Source organism: Tamandua tetradactyla, chromosome 5 (assembly GCF_023851605.1).
Source record: "Tamandua tetradactyla isolate mTamTet1 chromosome 5, mTamTet1.pri, whole genome shotgun sequence".
NCBI classification, from domain to species: domain Eukaryota; kingdom Metazoa; phylum Chordata; class Mammalia; order Pilosa; family Myrmecophagidae; genus Tamandua; species Tamandua tetradactyla.
The window spans coordinates 28,425,970-28,447,597 of NC_135331.1; the positions used below are offsets into that span (position 1 = coordinate 28,425,970).

At 46.2% G+C, this 21,628-nt stretch overlaps 1 protein-coding gene across 10 annotated transcripts in view; it reads left to right on the top strand.

Annotated features, from left to right (window-relative positions):
- Positions 1-605: 605 nt before the first annotated feature.
- DGCR8 (DGCR8 microprocessor complex subunit) overlaps positions 606-21,628 on the top strand; it is a 56,084-nt gene continuing 35,061 nt past the window's right edge. The window contains exons 1-5 of one of the 10 annotated variants that reach the window (XM_077160391.1): positions 606-660; positions 5,876-6,874; positions 7,325-7,496; positions 9,246-9,388; positions 9,549-9,831. In XM_077160391.1, the coding sequence (XP_077016506.1) occupies positions 6,155-6,874; positions 7,325-7,496; positions 9,246-9,388; positions 9,549-9,831 (1,318 nt within the window). In that variant the 5' untranslated portion in view covers positions 606-660; positions 5,876-6,154. Of the gene's footprint in view, positions 661-1,040; positions 6,875-7,324; positions 7,497-9,245; positions 9,389-9,548; positions 9,832-21,628 lie in introns of those variants that run through there. The other 9 variants (XM_077160390.1, XM_077160392.1, XM_077160393.1 and 6 more) reach the window with 9 other exon arrangements.

Genomic DNA, 21,628 nt, shown 5'->3' on the forward strand with positions numbered 1-21,628 from the left:
TAGACTCTCCGGAGACAAACTTTGCACTCTCCGAAAATCCTGCTGCTCATCCTTTTGTCCGCCCCTCCCTCCCCCAACTTTTCAGCATCCATGGCTGACTTTTGTCTACAAATTACTATAGTGGTGGCTACCAAACGGGAGGTTCCCGATTTCATTATCCCGTCTGCATTCATTAGCTGGAATTCCAGCCTAAGGAAAAAGGGGCCCCTTTCCCCCACGCCCTCCCTCTGGAGCGGATCCTCCGGGACCAGCTGACCAAGGGGCTACTTTCCCGGCATCCCCCGCGCCCCCCCCCTTCCCGGCGTTCCCCGCGGCAGACAGTAGAGCCCCGCCCAGGCGGCGAGCGCTATCCTCGCCGCCGCGGCCCCGCGCCGCCTGGTCCCGCCCCCACGGCCGTGCCATTGGGCCGCGCACCGCGGCCGCGAACACCGCGCGGCGCCCATTGGCGGCCTCCGCAGCCCGCCCGGCGGCCTCGAGCGTGCGATTGGCCGCGCGCCGGGGGACTCCCGCCCTCCGCTCGCCCTGGCGCGGCAGGCGGGTCCCGCCGACCCGGGAGAGCCCGGGCGGCCTTCCTCGATGGCGGCGGGAGTGGCGGGGCGGTGAGGGGCTGCGCGCCGCGGGCGGGCTGCGGGCGGCTCCGGTGGGCCGCGGGCGCCTGAGGTAGGTGCGGGGCGCAGGGGGCGCCCCGCGGGCCGGGCGGGCGGGCGCTCTGCGGCCTGCGCGGGGGCGCGCCCTTCTCCTCCCGACGCCTCGGCCGCGGGCCTCGGGGCGGCGGGGCCCAGGCCTTTGTGAGGCAACATGGCGGCGGGCGGGCCGGGCCGGCGCGGGGGTCTCGGTGCCGGCGGGAAGCGTCCTGGGGTGTCGGGCGAGTGGCCGGGGCCCCTCCCGCCCGGGCGCAGGCTGGTCCGGCCGCAGTTAGAGCGGTGGAGCCCTGGGGCGCGGCGACCTGTTGATAGCGGCTCCCGGTGCTCTCCCGGGCTTGGACGCTTGCGGGCGCCAGGCCATATGCAGGGCCCCCGGGCGCGGGGACCTCGGCCGCCGGTCTCAGCCGAGCGCGGTCAGAAGGGGAGGCCCGCTGGAGGGTGACAAAGGAGCGGATGAGGTCATCTTGCCGCCGGGGAGGGCGGGAGGCTGCGGCGGGAGCGGCTGGACGTGCAGCCCGCGCCTCCACGCCAGTCCACCGGGCCGAGGCAGGGCGCTCCCCCCCTCCACGCTTTTCCCGGGGTCCAGTAGCGAGGCCAGGTTTGCATCCTCGTGCTCCATTCGCTGGAGCAGGACAGGGGCCAGAGGGCGGGAGAGCCCGCCTTTAAACCTTCCATGGCCGGGACCTAGGGGTGGCTTTGTACTCCTCCAGCGACCGCAGGGTGGGGAGGGCAGCATGCTTCCCTGCCGTGAGCCCAGTGTCGGCCTTGTTCATCCACAGCCACCTGCCCTTCTTGGCGACGTTGTCTGGCTTTGTGGTTTTAAGGCCGCCTTCCCGCGACACTTGCGGAAATGTTTCCATTTCCAGCCCCCCCCCCCCCCCCAGAAGTTGAGCCTGGCCTGGCATTCCCAGCTGTCTCTTCCTCCGGAAACCATGGGTTAGTTTGATGCGCGTTGTGTGGGTCCAGGCCAACCCCGAATTTTCACCACTTCACAGGCTCCTTATGCTGCCCTTGCCACGCAGGCTTATGACAGTTATTTCCTTGAGTTTGGAGTCACCTTGACCTCTATCTTGTGTGACACACTCATGCAATCCCAGGAACCCTTCGGCCCCTACTAACCTCTCTACCCTCCAGTGTAGGGTTCTGATCCAGGCCTTAGGATCTGGTGAGCCTCCTCATTCTTCTCCTTCCTCACTCTTGACTCTTCCCGCATAATTTTCTCTCGACACAAAGCTGTTTTTTTGAACCGCAAAGTAGTGAAAAGTGAGGCGCAGTATGTAGAGGAACCGGCCAGTTCCCAGATAGTAAAGCAGTTCTGCCACTTCCTTGCTGTGTGACCACAGGAAAACTGCTTAACGTTTCTTGTGCTTAATTCCCTCAGTGCTCTGTGAGAGTTGGGTGAGTTAAAATGTATAAAGCACCTAGAACTGGGCCTGGCCAAGGGTTGGCTGCGCCATTATCTTTGGACCTTGTGGTGCTACTGTTTGACCCCTTTTCCTGGATATGGTTCAGGAGGACCAGCCCTAGCCCTGCTCACCCTGGCTGGCCTGAACTCCTGCCACGCCCCCTTACCCCTGGAGCCACAGCCAGCCACACCACACTCCTACGCCAGGGTCTCTGCTCTGCCCTCTGCATGCTCTAGAGTGCTCTCTCCTCTACCCTGCTGTGGGTTTGGCGGACTCTACTTTCAGTGGGAGTTGGCAGGGAGGCCTTCTCCAGCCTCCCTATGTGAAGCAATCTCCCCCCTCCCTAGCCCTTTCGTTGCTTTATTTTCTCTTAAACACATGACGTGATGCATGTTTTTCTGAATTGTTTTTTGTCTTCCTTTGCTGAAATCCGAGCTCTGTGAGGGCAGGAATTTTGTCTGTTTTGTTTCCTCAAGCCCCTAGAATGGCATGTACCACATGGAAGGCATTCAGCAGACATTTGTAGAATGAATAGAAGAGGCTTACAAAGGAAAAATAAGGAATTTGCCCAATACTGCCCATTCCCAAGCCCCAAACCTTGAGCCTGTGTTCCCTGGGGCTGGGCAAGTTTCCCTCATCTCTAAAGGAGCATGCTCGTCCTCTCTTAGGCTCCCTCCTCTTTCAGCATCAGTTAGTCATCATCATCTTTGTTCTTTGCTTCCAGGTTGGCTGCTGCTTGGCCTTCTGACGTAGCAGCAGCCTTCCCTGTCCTGAACCACCATTTTTGTTCAGTCCCGCCACTCGTGTCTTCACTTTAGCTTTTTCAGCCCTTAGAATCACAGACTGGCTCTAACTGGTTTTCCTCAAACCTGCCAGGTTCTAAGTCCATTGAGGAGTTTTTGTTTTTGTCTTATTTTTTTTAAGTTTTGTTCACACACCATACAATCCATCCAAAGTGTATAATCAGCGGCTCTCCGTGTAATCACAGAGTTGTGCATGCATCACTGCAATCTATTTGAGAACATTTTCGTTGCTTCAAAAAGAAAAATCCTTTACATTCCCCTATTATTGACATAGCATTGGTGTGGTACCTTTGTTACAGGAGATAAAAGAGTATTACAGTACTACTGTTAACTGTAATCCATAGTTTGCATTAGGTGTATTTTTTTCCTGTTCCTGTTATTAACACCTCATAATAGTGATATGCATTTGTTCTAGTTTGTGGAAGAATGGGCTTCTGTTTGTACGGTTAGCCACAGTCATGTCCATCACAGGGTTCACCATGTTATGCAGCCCCATGTTTCATCCTCTGGCTTTCTCTCTTTTGACACACGTGATCCTGGACTTCCTCTTCCCACCACACTCACACTCGTGTGTCAGTGCTGGAGGGTACCCTTCCGGTAATGTACTACCATCACCTCCACCCAGCTCCAAACATTAAAGATTCTGTTCAAATTGAGCATCAGCTCCCCATTCTCTACCCTCTTTCTTTCTCGTGGTAACCTGTGCTCTATATTTTTAGTTTTAAGAGTTTACTCACTGTAATTAGTTCATGTTAGTGAGACCATACAGTATTTGTTCCTTTGCGTCTGATTTACTTCACTCCACACAAGATTCATGTATGTTATCATTTGCTTCAGGACCTAATTTCTTCTTACTGCTGAGTAATGTTCCATCGGGTGTATATACCACACTTTGTTTATCCATTCATCAGTTGATGGATACTTGGGTTTTAACTGTCTTTTGGCAGTCATGAATAGTGCCGCTTTGAACATTGGTGTGCAAATGTCTGTTTGTGTCTCTGCTTTCAGTGCTTGTGGGAATATACCAAGTAGCAGGATTGCCAAATCATATGGCAGTCTGCACTTAGTTTCCCGAGGAACTGCCCAGCTGTCTTCCACAGCAGCTGCACTGAGGAGCTTTTGGCCCAGGTCTCATTCGTGTTCTGTAGCCCAGGGCATGCTGACCTGTCCATCCTTCTCTGGAATGCTCTTTCTTGGTTGCCAGGATACAGACCTTCCTATACTTGGTGTTCCTTGTGCCTGTTTGGCTGCAGCCTCCTTAACGCTCAGTGCCAATCTAAGTATATCATGAGTTACGTGCTGTATTTCTTTGATTCTGAGGTATACCTTTGGGAGGGGTGTTACTGCCTTAAGTCCCCTTGAATTCAGAATGTTAGGGTACCTTAGAACTCAGAAAATAGAGTGACCGCTCAGTAGTCCTTGCCCTTACATCTGTGTCCCCGTGGGTGGGGCTTGTCTTTCGGTCATGATGCCACCTGCTTCAGAGTTGACGTTCAGTGACTTTTTGTTGAGTGACTTGATTAAACCCAGATAAATCTCTGGCTTTGGATGTTGTGCTCCCTTCAAACTGCGTCCACCAGACACTTATCCCTTCACTGTAAACTTCTTAAGCTGTGACATCCATTGTATCCTGTCCTTTCCGTGGTCTTGAGAGTATGAGGTATGTCCACACAACCAATCTAGATGCCTCACGTGGGCGTGCATGGGCATGTCTGCACCTGGGTGCACAGCATGTGCATGCGAGTGTGCCTCTGCACGGTGTGGGTGTGTGGCCTTCTCCCAGCTCTCATGATGGTGGACTTCTCTGTTGGTTCCGCCTTAACTCCTCTGACCTGCCGTCTCAGCCTGTGTCATCCCCTTTTTTTTCATGCCTCCTCCATGGTGAAGTTCCCCAGAGTTGCACCCTTGACCCTTTTCTTGGTCTGTATTCCCACTGTGGGCAGCCTCTCTCCTGTGGTGTTGCTGACCTCTGCCTCTGTCTCTGTGGTCTTGGCACCTGTTGGACAGACTGCCTGGAGGTTCTGTCCACTGTCCTCCCCTCACTTGTGCTTGGTGTTGGAATACGTGTGTCGGGGCAGAGGTCTTGTTCACCTTCATTCCTCTCTGCTCTCCTCTCAACTGCACATTAGTCAGCAGGTACAGGCAGCTTGTCCACACCGCCCTTGGCTTTCGCTCTCTCCCCTAGCCCCGTGGTCAGAGACTCTCACACACTCTGTCCTCTGGCCTGGAGGACTGCGTTCCCCACCTTGAGTGGGCATTGCCCATGCCCAGCAGAGATGCTGGCCTCCGTTCTGAAGTAGGACCCTGTTGGAGTCCAAGAGCTGCTTTACCCTCAGCAGCTCCTTATGGCCCCCAGAATGGAGCCTAACTCTGGATGGCCCGAGGCTCACGGTGCCCATAGCACCCCCCCATCCATCCTGGGTGCTCCCCCCTCACCTGTACAACTGCATCACTCTCCCTCATCCTCGTGCCACAGTGCGGGCCCAGGAGAGCCCTGGGGTCCTGGGTTAGAGCACCTGGCCACACCTCTGAGGGCCCTGGTGCTGCAGAGCTGCCTGAGAGCCTCGCACTTGCCCTAAGACTGACCCAGCCCTTTGCAGGTGAGTGGATCGGCGTGGCTCTGGCTCTGATGCCCGCGGTGGGCCATGCACCTTGTATATTGTGGAAAGGGTGGCCTGGCGTCGCATGCTTGTTCACCTGTGAAGCGAGTCAGAGACGCTACAGTGAAGTGGAGTGTCATTTTGTTTTCTTCTTCTGGAACCCTGGGATTATATTGTTTTTGTGTTTCTGAAGTAAGAGTTAACGTAGACTGCTAATAAAATACTTATGTTTGGGCTTAAATTGTCATCAAGGTTCTAAAGCAGAACAGTTAGTTAGTCTGTTCTTGTTCTGAAAGGCCCTGTCAGGCAGTATTATTTTAAGCTTTTCTCTATGCTGTTAATAGTGCTTGACTCTTAATTTGGTACCGGGAAAGCAGGAGGTTTCTGTTACTTTGTGACGATGTTTTTAAATTTCTTTGCAGGTGGAAGAAGAAAGGTGCCACTTTGGCACGAAGACAGACTCACTTAGTTGTCAGTCATTTAAGCTGAGTGCATTGTGATTTCCAATAATTGAGGCAGTGGTTCTAAAAGCTGTCTACATTAATGAAAAGAGCAATGTGGCCAGCTTGACTAAGCCGCCAGTGTGTGCAGCGTGGGCCGGACGGCACCGGGTCTCGACGGACTTGTGCATGTTAGCTGTGTAGGTTTCTGTAAGGTGTTTTAAACCTCTGGTCTTTTAAAGTAGTCTTTCTGCTTTTAATATGGAGACCACTGAGAGCCCTTCTCCTCTCCCGCGTGAGCCCGCAGGAGAAGCGGTGATGGAGAACCACGCTCACCCCTTCCAGGCGCTGCCCCGTGAACAGTCTCCACCACCTCCCCTGCAAACGTCCAGTGATGCAGAGGTAATGGACGTTGGCTCTGGTGGTGATGGACAGTCCGAACCCCCTGCCGAGGACCCGTTCACCTTCTGTGGAGCTTCTCTTCTCTCCAAAGGATCCTTCTCTAAGGGCCGCCTCCTCATAGACCCGAACTGTGGTGGCCACAGCCCACGCACCGCCCGGCATGCACCCGTGCTCCGGAAATTCTCCCCTGACCTTAAGTTGCTTAAGGATGTAAAGATTAGCGTGAGCTTTACGGAGAGCTGCAGGAGTAAGGACAGGAAGGTGCTGTACACAGGAGTGGAGCGCGACGCTCGGGCTGAGTGCGCTTTTACTCTTAGTCCTCTCGGTGGAGACGTGCATGCTTGTCCCTTTGGTGGGAGTGGTGGTAACGGGGTAGGCATAGGGGGTGAGAGTGCGGATAAGAAGGATGAGGAGAATGAGCTGGATCAGGAAAAGAGAGTGGAGTACGCAGTGCTCGATGAGTTAGAAGATTTTACTGACAATTTGGAGCTAGATGAAGAAGGAGCAGGCGGGTTCACGGCTAAAGCAATCGTGCAAAGAGACAGAGTGGATGAAGAGGCCTTGAACTTCTCCTACGAGGTATGTTGGTGACCCCTCCTTTGGAGGGCTCTTGGCAAAACCCAAAGAAGCGTTTGGGGGTTGCGGCATCTTTTGACAGCTGATATTACAGAAGGATGCAAACAAACAGAAAACACACCGACTCATCTGAGGTGCAGTGAAATTAATGCAAAAAAGCCATAATGTGTCCTGATTTGTAGACACTCCTAATGAGAAGTTTGGTTGGTAAGCTGCCTTTTGTGCCTTCTGCCAGGCGTGAGGGAGGAGGTGCTGCCGAGTGCTCCCCACAGATGTGCGGACCTGGACCCGTGCGTGTTGGCGTTAGTTGGTGGTTTCATTCCCTTTGTTTTTCAGATGGTCATGCACCGTAAAGGCCCCCCTAGGCCCCCCTTGAGACCACCTCATTTCGGTGTCCTTCCTTATACTGTGGTTCCCCAAGGTGTGGGCACCTGGGGTCATGGGCCGTAACAGCATGTTTTGCAGGATGATTTTGACAATGATGTGGATGCTCTGCTGGAAGAGGGCCTCTGTGCTCCCAAAAAGAGGCGGATGGAGGAAAAATACGGAGGTGACAGTGACCATCCGTCCGACGGAGAAACCAGCGTGCAGCCAATGATGACCAAGATTAAAACAGTGCTCAAAAGTAAGTTGGCAGTGCAGAGCCTTGTTTCTAGGGCAGCGGAAGTGCAGGTTGTTTATGTACCAACAAATGCATTTGAGACCCTCAGAGGACACCTAGAGAGCTAGGCACGCTTGAGTCCAGGCCAAGACCCTCTGCATTCTCAAGACTGCCAAAGGGAAGATGGACAGGAAACAAGGAAGAACCCAGACCCATGAGCCACTTGCAGGTTTTGTGGTATGTGTTGTGGAACCTCAGAGTGGGCCAGCATTCTGCAGAGGAACAGGAGGGCTCTTGTGATGGGTCAAGGGGGAGCCCTGAGTTGCTGGGCACAGGAGATGGAAACACTGGCAACAAGAGGGTCTGGAGGGTGGAGGCCTGAAGTAGGGGAGCCCAGCAAGGTGGCAGGTGATGGTAGAGAGCCTGTGAGTTGAATTCAGGTTCCAGACTTCATTCTGAGGGTTATCAGAAGCTGTTAGAAGCCAGCGGGCATTGGGGCCAGACTTTGTTTACACTATTGCTCTGGCAGACGGTGTGGAGACAGGCAGGACGGAAGCTGCTGCAGTAGAGGGAAGGTACAGGCAACAGGGTGGGCCATTCCGTTTGGGTCTGGCCACAGCAGGGAGAGAGTGAGATTGGTTGGGCGGTGAAGAGTGGGTCTGAAGAGAATGGGGACTCTCGGCTGAGGGTGTGGGTGCAGAAGGCGAGGCAGAGTTGGGGAGAAAAGGCAGGAGTAGGTGGCATGTGGGTGGCCGTGCCTTTTCTTCTGCATCCCTTCCCTCTCCCTTGCCCTCCCCAGCAGCTGCCCAGCCTGGCTTAACTCCCTCCCAGGAAGGAGCCTCAGCTCACAGACATAACTGTGCTGCTAGGAGTGGGTAAGGGAGGGGGTGGGACCTGTCAAGGAGTTCCTTTTCCCATTAGAGTCACTGAGGGATTTTAATCTTTGTTGTTGTTTTGTTTTTAGATTTCACTTGCGGTTTTCCTTTTGTTTCAAAATTTTTAATTTGCCCCTAGTACCTATAAGAAAATTAAGCTTCAGTGAAATCTCTGCATTCTGCTTTTCTTTCCCACAACCTGAGCAGATAACAGGTCCTAAACATTGTTTAGGAAGAATAAAGAATCAATTGGTGCTTTGAATCTGATTTTTGCGTTTACCAGTTTGAAGTGGTGTTTTATATACTGGTGAGAGGGCAGGGCGGGCTCAGGTGAAATAAAGATTCTCACCTGGTCACAAGGGGAGTGGAGGTTGACATGTCTGAAAAACCTGCCCTGGTCCTGGAGAACCTTGGTTGGAGTGGCAGGCAAGGCGTCCAGGGCCCACAGTGCCACTGAGAGCTGAGGAGCTGTCCTTTGACCACTGGCTTCCAAAGTACAGAGGCAGGGAGCCAAGCCCAGGTGCTGGGTCTTGATGAACCCTGTCCAGGCTTTTTTGTGTGCTGATTTGACAAGTATGAGTTCCCACCACGTGAACTATAAGTTCCTGCCACATACCCCAGACTGTTTTAGGTTCTGGGGTTACAGCAGTGAACAAAGCAGGTGGGTCAGGTCCCTGGGTGCTTCAGAGGAGGCCTCATGGTGACGTGGCTGGGAGGGGTATTCTGGTGGAAGGTAGGGTAGGGTGGGCAGAGCCTTCTCCTACTTCCCTACTTCTTAAAGGTTCTTTTCAGGACTTAATTGGGTCTACTGCTTTTATCTCCTATATTCGTAATTTCTAAGACGTCCTGACAATAGTGTTTTTAAAGTTATTTCAGAATTTTCTTGTCTTCTCTGAAGGTCGTGGTCGCCCACCTACGGAGCCGTTGCCCGACGGGTGGATCATGACCTTCCATAACTCTGGAGTCCCCGTGTACCTGCACAGAGAGTCCCGGGTAGTCACCTGGTCCAGGCCGTACTTCTTGGGAACGGGAAGCATACGGGTAGGGGATGCACCAGTAACAATTTCATATTTTCAGTTCTCCAACTGAAACATGCCCAGCTGCATATGTTCACTGTAGCTGTAAGAGGCAAGGGAAAGGCATCAGATTTTCAGACTTAGGGTCATACTTGTAATTGATGTTGTATTTTCACGATCCACAGAAACACGACCCTCCTCTGAGCAGCATCCCCTGTCTGCATTATAAGAAAATGAAGGACAATGAGGAAAGGGAGCAAAACAGTGATCTCATCCCCAGTGGGGAGGGGTCCCCTGTCAAGCCCCTGAGCCGATCAGCAGAGCTGGACTTCCCTCTGGAAGAGCCTGATCCCATAGGCACTGACTCAGGGCCCCCGGATGAAAAGGACCCACTGGGGGCTGAAGCTGCACCTGGAGCTCTTGGGCAGGTGAAGGCCAAGGTTGAGGTCTGCAAGGACGAATCTGTTGGTAAGTTTCTCGGGTGAGGGTTCTTCCTTCCTTCATGGGAGCCGAGGACTCCCGTCTCCAGGTGTGACACTGCAGCCCACACCTTTCCCCAGGCTTACTTGCTCCTGCTGAAAGGCATCCCTCCCTAGCTCTGCCTACGAGGAAGGAACTGGCCTGGGGACCTCTGTTCACACTTGTGGGTCTGGAAAGGCCTGTGTCCCTCATACTCAAAAAAGAGCCTGTCTGGTCTCATCTGTCTCTCCAGGCGCATGTGCCAGTCGCAGGCTCTGCAGGGCCCTGCTGAGGAGAGCTTTTTAAGTAGGACATGTTTGTGGCATTATTTTTATTTATCCTAGTGAGGACAGAGCAAGCTTCTTCATTCTGCAGACTCAGGATTGGGAAATTCTTAGTCACCATTTAGACATTTCCCTCTTAAAATCTACAGTTGCTTTTTGGATGTGTGCTGGAGTTTCCCGTTCCACCTTCCAGGTCTGCACTGTCTCTTTTAGCTTAGTTCCACCAGTTCAAGTTCTGCTTCTCTTTTCAGGGGTACCAACCTAGTTTCAACAGCAAACAAACGCCCGCTACCCCTCTCATGTTGTTTTCTCAGGTTACTTGTTTAAATATTGTATGTGCGTTTTAATAAAGACTTGATTTACTGTTTCACACATTCACCATTTAACATATAGGGGAGAAGAGCAGTGACAGACCAAAAGTACAGTTACATAGAACTGTACACATACTTGTGTAATTGTCTTTTCCACCATTCTTTATTGCTTTTTTTCTTTTAATTGTGTGGTATAACATATACAAAGCAAAAAAATAACAAAGTAGTAGTTTTCAAAGCACTCTTCAACAAGTAGCTACAGGACAGATCCCCAAGTTTGTCAGAGGCTACCATACCATCCTCTCAGATTTTCCCTTCTAGGTACTCCAGAATATAGGAAGTTAGAGTGATTCCCTTTATCATGTTGAGGAAGGTCCCTTCTGTTCCTATCCTTTGAAGTGTTTTCAACAGGAAAGGTTGTTGAATATTGTCAAATGCCTTTTCTGCATCAATAGAGATGATCATGTGGTTTTTCTGCTTTGATTTGTTGATATGGTGTATTACATTAATTGATTTTCTTATATTGAACCATCCTTGCATACCTGGGATGAATCCTACTTGGTCATTGGGTATAGTTTTTTTAATATGCTGCTGATTCGATTTGCTAAAATTTTGTTGAGGATTTTTGCATCTATATTCATATGAGAGATTGGTTTATAGTTTTCTTTTTTTTTGTAATGTCTTTGTCTGGCTTTGGTATAAGGGTGATGTTGGCTTTGTAGACTCGAGTAGGTAGCTTTCACTCCTTTTCAGTTTTTTTTGAAGAGTTTGAGGAGGATTCATACTAATTCTTTCTTGAATGTTTGGTAGAATTCATATGTGAAGCCATCTGGTCCTGGACTTTTCTTTTTCGGGAGCTTCTTAATGACTAATTCAGTTTCTTTACTTGTGATTGGTTTGTTGAGGTCGTTTATCTCTTCTTGAGTTAGTGTTGGTTCTTCATGCCTTTCTAGGAAGTTGTCCATTTCATCTACATTGTCGAGTTTACTAACATAAAGTTGTTCATAGTACCCTCTCATTACTTCCTTTATTTCTGTGGGGTCAGTGCTTATGTCTCCTCTTCCATTTCTGATTTTATTTATTTGCATCCTCTCTCTTCTTTTTGTCAGCCTCGCTAAGGGGCCATCAATCTTACTGATTTTCTCATAGAACCAACTTATTTTGTTGATTTTCTCGATTCTTTTTATGTTCTCAGTTTCATTTATTTCTGCTTTAATCTTCATAATTTCTTTCCTTTTGCTTGCTTTCAGGTTAGTTTGCTGTTCTTTCTCTAGTTCTTCCAAGTAGAAGTTAATTCCTAGATTTTTGCCCTTTCTTCGGTTTTGATATAGACGTTTAGGGCAATAAATTTCCCTCTTAACACTGCCTTTGCTGCACCCCATAGATTTTGATATGTTGTGTTTTCATTTTTATTTGCCTCGAGATATTTACTGATTTCTCCAGTAATTTCTTCCTAGACCCGCTGGTTGTTTAAGAGTGTGTTGTTGAGCCTCCACGTATTTGTGAATTTTCTGGCACTCTACTTATTATTACCATCTTCATTCCTTTATGATCTGAGAAGGTGTTTTGTATGATTTCAGTCTTTTTAAATTTATTGAGACTTGCTTTGTGACCCACCATATGGTCTGTCTTGAGAATGATCCATGAGCACTTGAGAAAAAGGTGTATCCTGCTGTTGTGGGGTGTAATGTCCTATAAATGTCTTAAGTCTTGCTCATTTATTGTTTTATTCAAATTCTCTGTTTCTTTATTGATCCTCTGTCTAGATGTTCTGTCCATTGATAAGAGTGGGGAATTGAAGTCTCCAGCTATTAGGGTAGATGTGTCTATTTCTCATTTCAGTGTTTACCTCATGTATTTTGGAGCATTCTGGCTCGGTGCATAAATATTTATGATTGTTATGTCTTCTTGTTGATTTGTTCCTTTTATTAATACATAGTGTCTTTCTTTGACTCTTTTAACTGTTTTACATTTGAAGTCTAATTTGTGGAATATTAGTGTAGTGATTCCTGCTCTTTTCTGATTGTTATTTGTATGGAATATCTTTTCCCAAGCTTTCACTTTCAACCTATGTTTATTCTTGGGTCTAAGATGTGTTTCCTGTAGACCGCATATAGATGGGTCCTGTTTTTTAATCCATTCTGCCAGTCTCTGTCTTTTGATTGGGGAGTTTAATCCATTAACAGTTAGTGTTATTACTGTACAGACAGTAGTTTCTTGTACCATTTTGCCTTTTGGATTTTATATGTCATATCTAGTTTTCCTTCTTTTATCTTTACTGATAGTCTTCCTTTCTACACTCTTCTCCATACCTCTCTCTCCTGTCTTTTCGTATCTATCTCTAGTGCTCCCTTTAGTATTTCTTGCAGAGCTGGTCTTTGGTCACAAATTCTCAGTGATTTTTTTGTCTGAAAATGTTTTAATTTCTCCCTCATTTTTGAAGGACAATTTTGTTGGATATAGAATTCTTGGTTGGCAGTTTTTCTGTTTTAGTAATTTAAATATATCATTCCACTGTCTCCTCCATGGCTTCTGCCGAGAAATCTATGCATAGTCCTATTGGGCTTCCTTTGTATGCGATCAATTGCCTTTCTCTTGCTTTCAAGATTCTCTGTTTTTTTTTTTTTTGACATCTGACATTCTGATTAGTCAGTGTCTTGGAAAATGTCTATTTGGATCAGTTCTGTTTGGGGTATGCTGCACTTCTAGGATCTGTAATTTTAAGCCTTTCATAAGAGTTGGAAATTTTTCAGTGATAATTTCCTCCACTCGTTTTTCTCCTCCTTTTCCCTTCTCTTCTCCTTCTGGGACACCCACAGCATGTATAGTCATGCGTTTCATGTTGTCATTCAGTTCCCTGAGTCCCTGTTCATATTTTTCCATTCTTTTCCCTTTATTTTCTTTTGCTTATCAGATTTCAGACGTCCTGTTCTACAGTTCACCAATCCTGTCTTCTGCATCTTGAAATCTGACATTGTAGGTTTCCATTGTTTTTCATCTTCTCTACTGTGCTTTTCATTCCCATAAGTTCTGTGATTTGTTTTTTCAAACTTTTGATTTCTTCTTTTGTTCATCCCTTGCTTCCCTTATATCCTCCCTCAATTCACTGATTTGATTTTTGATGAGGTTTTCCATGTCTGTTAGAGTATTCAGAATTGTTTCAACTCCTGTATCTGATTTGAATTGTTGGTTTGTTCCTTTGAGTGGACCATATCTTCAATTTTCCTAGTATGATTTATTATTTTTTGTTGGCATCTAGGCATTTAATTACCTTAATTAGTTTATTCTGGAGATTATTTTCACTTCTTTTGCCTAGGAATTTCTTGCTGCATGACTTTGTGGTCTATCTGTTCTTTGATACTCAAATTCAGCTTATTCTGGACCACTAGCTTAAGTTTTGTTCAACAGATCAGAATTTTTCAGTTCTTGTTTTCTTGTTTCTTGCCCTGCCTCTGTGGTGCCTTTTCCCCCCCACCCTTAGGAGGGTCTTCGTAGGTATTGTAGACCCCAGCCAGATTTTCCCAGACCAAACTGGCCTCCTGTCAGGAGGAAAGAGTCATCTTTGTCGGTTTTCCCTGAGGATGAGACCCAGCAGGTTGAAAGACTTTCCTGTGAAGTCTCTGGACTCTGATTTTCTTACCCTGCCCAGTATGTGGTGGTTGTCTACCTGCAGGTCCCACCAGCATAAAGTGATGTGGTGCCTTTAACTTCAGCAGATTCTTCCTACTGGGGGCGTGGTGGAGACAGGGGAAATGTAGGCTGGTTTTAATCACTTCACTTTTCCAGACCCTGGGGTTTGAACTCCTTGAGGGACAGATTACATCTGGGCTGGGCCCCACCCCTCTCCTGGGGAAGGCACAGGCTCCAGGCAAATACTCAAACAAGCTTAATTCTGCCCATACCTGGGGCTAGTGGAGCCTGAGAAACCTTCCAGCTGTATCCAAAGAGCAGTCAAGCCATAGAAACACAGCCACTAAAGAGAAAAATCGTTTTTGGAGCAGTACCTCCATTCCTTGGGTTTGCCAATCAAGAGTTTAAATTGATATGTTGCTCTGTGTATCTCCAGGTCCTATGTGCCCCCTCCTTTCCTTCTGGGCCCAGTCCTTTTCAAATTCAAAAAAAAGCTCTAATGTTTGTTTTCTTTTTCTATCAGCCCTGCCCCCTCTGCGCCAGGGCAAAAACCAGCAACCTCTGCTTTTACTTGAGGTTCACCTGAGCTGGGGACCTATTCTTAGTAGTCAGAATTTGTTCAGTAATTCCACAATTGAACCTTGGTTGTGCTCAGCCCCTGCTGCTGGTGAACTCTCTTTTCTTTTCCCCCCTGGGAGACAGCCTATGGGGGAGGGGCGCTGGCCGCTGCGACTTGGGGGATTCTCGGTTCTGGGCAAGCTTACAGCCAGTCCAGCTGGTCCTGACTCAGGTATTCTGTGTGTCTGGTCACTGACATGGTCACCACAGTTGTTCTGTAGTTTTCCTGGCTATTTATTAGCTACTCTGGAGGATGAACTCAATCCCACCCCTCACTAAGCCACCATCTTGGCCAAGACTCCTTTCATTCCTTGTTCTTCTTTTTTAGGATACTTTTAGCTTTTTGGGGTCTCTTTCTCTTCCAGGTGAATTTGATACCTCGCTTTTCCAAATCTTCAAAGCAAATTGTTGAAATTTTGATTGGTACTGTGTTGAATGCGTTGATCAGTTTGTGGAGAATTAACATCTTAACTATATTTAGCCTTTCTGTCCATGAGCAAGGACTGTCTTTTCACTTATTTAGATCTCGTTTGGTTTCTTTTAGCAAGTTATGTTGTTTTTTGTGTACAAGTCATTTACATCCCTAGTTCATTCCTAAGTACTTGATGCTTTTAGTTTCTATTTTGAGTGGAATTTTTTCCTTAACTGACTCCTCAGCTAGGTCATTGCTTGTGTATAGAAATGTTACTGATTTTTGCAGATTAACTTTATATCCCATCACCTTACTGAATTTATTGGCTCATGTAACTGCTGTAGATTTCACAGGATCTTCCAAGAATAGTATCATATCATCTGTAAGTAATGAGAGTTTTACTTCTTCCTTTTCAGTTTCAGTGCCTTTTATTTCTTTGTCCTGCCTGATTGCTCTAAGCTAGAACTTCTAGCACAATGTTGAGCAATAGTGGTGACAGTGGGCATCCTTGTCTTGTACCTGATCTTGGGGGAAGGCTTTCAGTCTCTCTCCATTGAGTACGATGCTGGCTATCGGTTTTTCCTGTATTCCCTTTATCATATTGAGGTAGTTATCTTTAATTCCTGTCTTTTGGAGTTTTTATCAGAAAAGCATGCTGAATTTTATTGAAAGCTTTTTCAGCATCAATCGAGATGATCATGTGATTTTTCCCTTTCGATTTGTTGATGTGTTGTATTACATTAATTAATTTTCTTCTGTTGAACCATCCTTACATTCCTGGTATAAACCCCACTTGGTCATGGCATGTAATTCTTTTAATGTGTTGTTGAATTCAGTTTGTTAATATTTTTTATTAAGAATCTTTGCATCTATGTTCATTAAGGTGGTTGGCCTGTAGTTTTTGTTTCTTATAGCATCTTTACCCGGTTTTGGTATTAAAATGATATTAGCGTCATAAAATGAGTTAGGTGGAATTCCTTTTTCATCAGTTTTTTGGAAAGATTTGAGCAGGATTGGTGTTAGTTCTTTTTGGAATGTTACATAAAATTTCCCTGTGACGCCAGCTGGCCCTGGGCTTTTCTTTGTGGGAAGATTTTTGATGACTGATTGGATCTCTTTACTTGTGATTGGTTTGTTGAGATCTTCTGTTTCTCTATGAGTCAGTGTAGCTTGTTTGTGTGTTTCCAGTAATTTGTCCATTTCATCTACATTGTCTAGTTTGTTGGTGTATAGTTGTTCATAGTATCCTCTTATGATTTCTTTTATTTCTTCAGGGTCTGTGGTAATGCACCCTCTCTCATTTCTGATTTTGTTTATTTGCATCCGCTCTCTGTTTTTTCTTTGTCAGTCTTACTAGTGACCTATCAATTTTATTGATTTTCTCAAAGTACCAGCTTTTGGTTTTATTGATTCCTTCTTTGTTCTCCCATTCATTTATCACTGCTTTAATCTTTGTCATCTCTCTTCTGTTTGCTTTGGGGTTAGTTTCCTATTCTTTCTCAGGGTCCTCCAGGTGTGCTGTTAAGTCCTCGATTTTTGCTCTCTTGTTTTTAATATAGTATTTAGGGCAATAAATTTCCCTCTCAGCACAGCTTTTGCCACATTCCATACATTCTGATAAGTTGTATTCATTTTCATTCATCTCCAGATAGCTACTGATTTCTGTAGCAATTTCTTCTTTGACCCACTGTTTGTTTAAGAGTGTGTTATTTAATCTCCATATATTTATGAATGTTCTCATTCTTTGGTGGTTATTGAGATCCAGCTTCATCCCATTGTTATCAGAGAAAGTGCTTTGAATAATTCAATATTTTTAAATTTATAAAGGCCTGTTTTGTGGCCCAGCATATGATCTATCCTGGAGAATGTTCCATGAACATAGAGAAGAATGTGTATTGTTTTGCTTTGGGGTTTAGTGATCTATATGCCTTAGATCTAATTCATTTATCAGGTTATTTAACTTCTCTATTTCCTTCTGTCTGGTTGTACTGTCTATAGAGGAGAGTGTTGTATTGAAGTCTCCTACTATTAATATTGAAACATCTATTGTTCCTTTCGGTTTTGCCAATGTCTGTCTCATATACCTTGTAGCTCCTTGATTGGGAGCATAAACATTTATGATTGTTATATCTTCTTGGTGAATTCACCCTTTAATTAGTATATAGTGTCCTTCTTTGTCTCTTATGATGTCTTTACATTTAAAGTCTTATTTTGTCCAATATAGTATAGCTACGCTTCCTTTCTTTTGGTTATAATTCTGTGGAAAATGTTTTTATGTCCTTTCACTTTCAGTCTATTTGTATCCTTGTGTCTAAGTGAGTCTCTCTTAAGCATACAGCTGAATTATGTTTCTTAATCCATTTTGCCAATCTGTATCTTTTAATTGGTAAGTTTAATCTGTTAGCATTCAAAGTTATTACTGAAAAGGCATTTCTTGAATCCACCATCTTATCTTTTTTATTTTGTCAGATCTATATACTGTTTTCCCTCTTCCCTCTTTCTCTTTGTATTCTTCAAACTACTCTTAGTGGTACTCTTCAATTCTGTACCCTCCTCCAGACCTCCCTCCTCTCTCTGTTTTTTTTTTTTTTTTTTTTTTTTCCAAGCTAGCAGATCTCTTTTAATATTTCTTGTAGAGCTGGTCTTTTGTTGACAAATTCTTTCAGAACTTCTTTGTGAAAACTTGAATATCTCCCTCAGTTTTGGAGGACAATTTGGCTGGGTACAGAGTTCTTGGCTGGAAGTCTTTCTCTTCCACGTCTTGAATATATCATACCAGTGCCCTCTTGCCTCCAGGTTGCTAGTTGAGTAGTCTGAGCTCAGTCTTCCTGGCTTCCTTTGTGGTAGTAGATTGTGTTTCTTTTGCCACTTTCAGGATTTTCTGCTCGTCTCCAGCATTTGACAGACTGATTAGTATGTGTTTTGGGGAAGGCCTATTTGGATGTATTCTGTTTGGAGTTTGTTGGATTTCTTTGACTTATGCATTTATGTCCTTTATGAGGGTTGGGAAGTTTGCCCCCTCTATATCCTCAACTACTCTTCCTAGCCCTTTACTCTTCTCTTCTCCTTTTGGGACACCAGTGATTCTTATATTTGTGCGTTTTGTTTTGCCTATCATTTCCATGAGTTCCAATTCAATTTTTTCCATGTTTTTTTGCCATTTGTTGTTTTGAGTCTTCAAAGTCAATTATCCTGTCCTCTATATCACTTATTCTTTCTTCTGTCTCTTCAAATCTGGTGTTATGTGCTTCTGGTATGTTTTTATTTGGTCAACAGAATCTTTAATCTCTGTGATAGCTGCTATTTTCTTGTTCATTCTTACAAGTTTCTCTTTGTGCTCTTCTACTGTCTTCATAGTCTCCTTTATGTCATTTGCCATCCCACTTATTTTATTAAGTAGAGTTGTATGAACATCTTTGGTTAATTGCTCCAATGTCTGTTTCAGGTGTTTTAATTTGGTCATTAGGCAGAACTTCATCTATCTGCATTGAGATGCTTAGTGATCTCCTGCTGTCTTTGTGGCATGTAAATATCTTGATTGATTTACTCTGGGAGTTGATTCTTTCAGTAGTCTAAGGTCTTATGTTTCCAGAATGGTTGTACAGCAGGGAGCAGGGCACGGGGTGGGCACTCAGTGTGATGATTTGTTTCAGGGCAGGTCTAGGCGCAGGTTGGGGATGTTATGCTGATGCTTGTGAACGTGGGAGGCCAGTGGCCAGGGAGGATGTAGCTTTGTGGGTGTACTGGTCTGGGGGACGTAACCGTGGTGTGCTCTGACCTAAGGCACGTGTCCCTTTGTGTGCATCTGTAGAGCTGTGGCAGCAGGTCAGCATTACGCCTTCGTGGATTGGGGAGAGATGTGACCTGGCTGCACAGGTTGGCACTTTCTCGGAGCTGGGAAGTGAGGCTGAGACCCGTGTGCTTGTGCAATTCTAGGACTGCTATAAAGTGTGGTTCTCTTCAGAGCTGAATGACATGATTCATTCACGTAAACACATGTGCAGAGCTGGGGGTGGAGTGAGGCAGTGTGACCCTATGGGCAGGGGGACAGGGGTAGCCTAGGTATGGAGGTTAATGCCTGCAGCCTTTATGCGCTGGCAACAGCCTGCAGGGAACAGGGAGGGGGTGGTAGTGCTCTGGAGGGGTGCAGGAGAGGTGGGTTGGGCTGCACTTGGGGTGGGGTGGGGGGCAGGTACGTGCACTGAAGGCTGGTGGGGTGGGGTTGCCTGGAGTGTGGGGAATGGGGGCAGGTGATGGAGTTCAGGTGCTTTGAGCGTGGAATGAGTCTTTTATCTTTTTTGCCCATTTTACTTTGTTGCTGCCTTTGGTAAATAGTTGCTTTTTTATGATGTAACAGTTTGATCCTTTTCTTGTTTCTCTTATATATTTTAAATGTTTTTCTCTGGCTACCCTGGGTTTGTACTGAACATCCTATGTCTGTGACCTGCTAACTTGAAAAGGTACCACTGTAACTTCAGTAGCAGATACCATCTCTGCTCCTGCACCCGCCTCCTTGCTTCGTGTTGTTCGTGTCACACTTGATCTCTGTATATTTTGTGTGTCCATTACAAGGAAGCATGAGTATTCCTTATTCACTTGTATTCTAAATCTTACACTGGGGGTGCAGTATACAGGGCTTTTGTTTACCCATTTAGTTACCTGTACTGAAGAACTTCATTTCTTCATATTGTCCAAGCCTCCTTCTTAAGTCATGGGCATGACTTTTGGTGGCAAACTCTCAATTTTGTTTATCTGTGAAAGTCTTAAGTTTTCTCTCTATACTTTTAAGTATGTCATTCCACTGCTGTCTTACCTCTCTGGTTTCAGAACAGTCTTACTAAGAATCTCTGCTGAGTGAGAAACAGTTTTTTTCCTGAAGCTTGTAGAATTCTCTCTTTATCTTTGGCATTTGACTCCTTAGTAGTATGTGGCTTGAAATAGGTCTTTTAGGATTTATCTTGTTTGGAGTATGTTGTGTTTCTTGGACATGTGTTTATATGTATTTCATAAGAGTTTTTTGGTCATAATTCCCTCAAATATTCTTTCTCCCCTATTTCCCTTCTCTTCTCCTCCTGGGACTTCCACGATGTGCGTGTGCATACACCTCATGCTGTCTGAGAGATCCCTGAAAAATCGGCTCTGCTCAGTTTTTTTGTTCTTTTCTCTATCTGCTCTTGGAACTTTTATAATTTTTATTTTTGTTTTTTTGGAACTATGTGTTTTTGATTGTCCTAAATTCTGGCTCACTCTTTTGCCTGTTCATCTGTTATTGTATACCTTTACTGTACTTTATTTATTTATTTCTAGTGTACTTTTAATCTCCGTTATTATTTTTACCCCTGTAAGTTCAGGGTAAGTACCTTTTTCGAGTTTCTAATTCTTTTTGTTTGAACATTGTTTTCTTAATATTGTGTCCACATTAAGTTTATTTCCATCCATATTTTCCCTTTTGTTTTTTTGCATTGATTTAGATTAGTTGTTCTAATGTCTGTTTCCTCTGGAGTTTTCATTTGTTTCCTGGAGTGAGCCATACTTTCCTGTTTTTTTGTATTGCTTGTCATTTTTTGTTGATGCCTGGTACTGGATTATTGTGATGCGCTAACTCTGAAGTCAGCCTCTCCCTCCTGCCTAGGGTTTTAGTGTAGAGTGGCTGTGTGTTCGGGATCTTTCACAGCTCTTAGTCCAGCTTCTGCTGTGCCCTTAGAGCTGCTGGTGTTGAACAGTTCACATTTTCTCAGTCTTTCTGCACCTGTTTTTGCCCTAGATGTGTTGTAGCTTTTAAGATGACCCAATTATGTGCTCTTTTCCTCTGGAGAGGATTTCCTTTTCTCTGCTCCCATTCTGGGAATCCTGACTGTTCTCTTTATTTTTATGCAAATTTTCCTCCCCAGCAGCTAGGAATTATTCAGCTACTCTCCTACGCCCAAGACTGCCTTTGCACTACAGCACTCTGCACTGTGCCTTACAGAAGTTCAGCTTTTCTGCTTTTTCCTACCTCTGGTGACTCCCCTGTTGGGGTATCCCAGCTGATTTTTCAGGGAACCAGCTGGGGTCAGTGTTCAGCAGCCTGATTTCCTGTTTAGCTGCACCAGCAATGGGGGACCAGGTTGTCAATGTATGCAGCCTGCCAGCTGTTCCACTGCTGGTCACTCCATTCCCTGGGGTTCATTTGAATTTGCGTGTGCTGACTGCTGGGGCCCCACCTTGGGTCCGTGTGTCCTTGGGCCCCTTGTCTGAATGTGCTTGGGGCTCTCAGGCACTTCTGTTCATAGCTCTGTGGTCTTCGACTGTGTCAGGAGAGCCCAGGCCCAAGCACTGCTGTGGTGAGACTGAAGCTGCTTGGGACCAAGTGTGTGTGTTTGGGGGTGCAGCCCCGCAGGTCCCAGTCACACATCTCCTCCTTCTCTTTTGATGTTTTTCTTTTCTGTAATTCAGCATTTCTGGGGTCCTTTTCCAGTCTCTTTCCTCCTGAAGAGTTCCTTGTGAGTGGGATTTACACACACACACACACACACACACACACACACACACACCCGCTTGCTGTCTCTGAG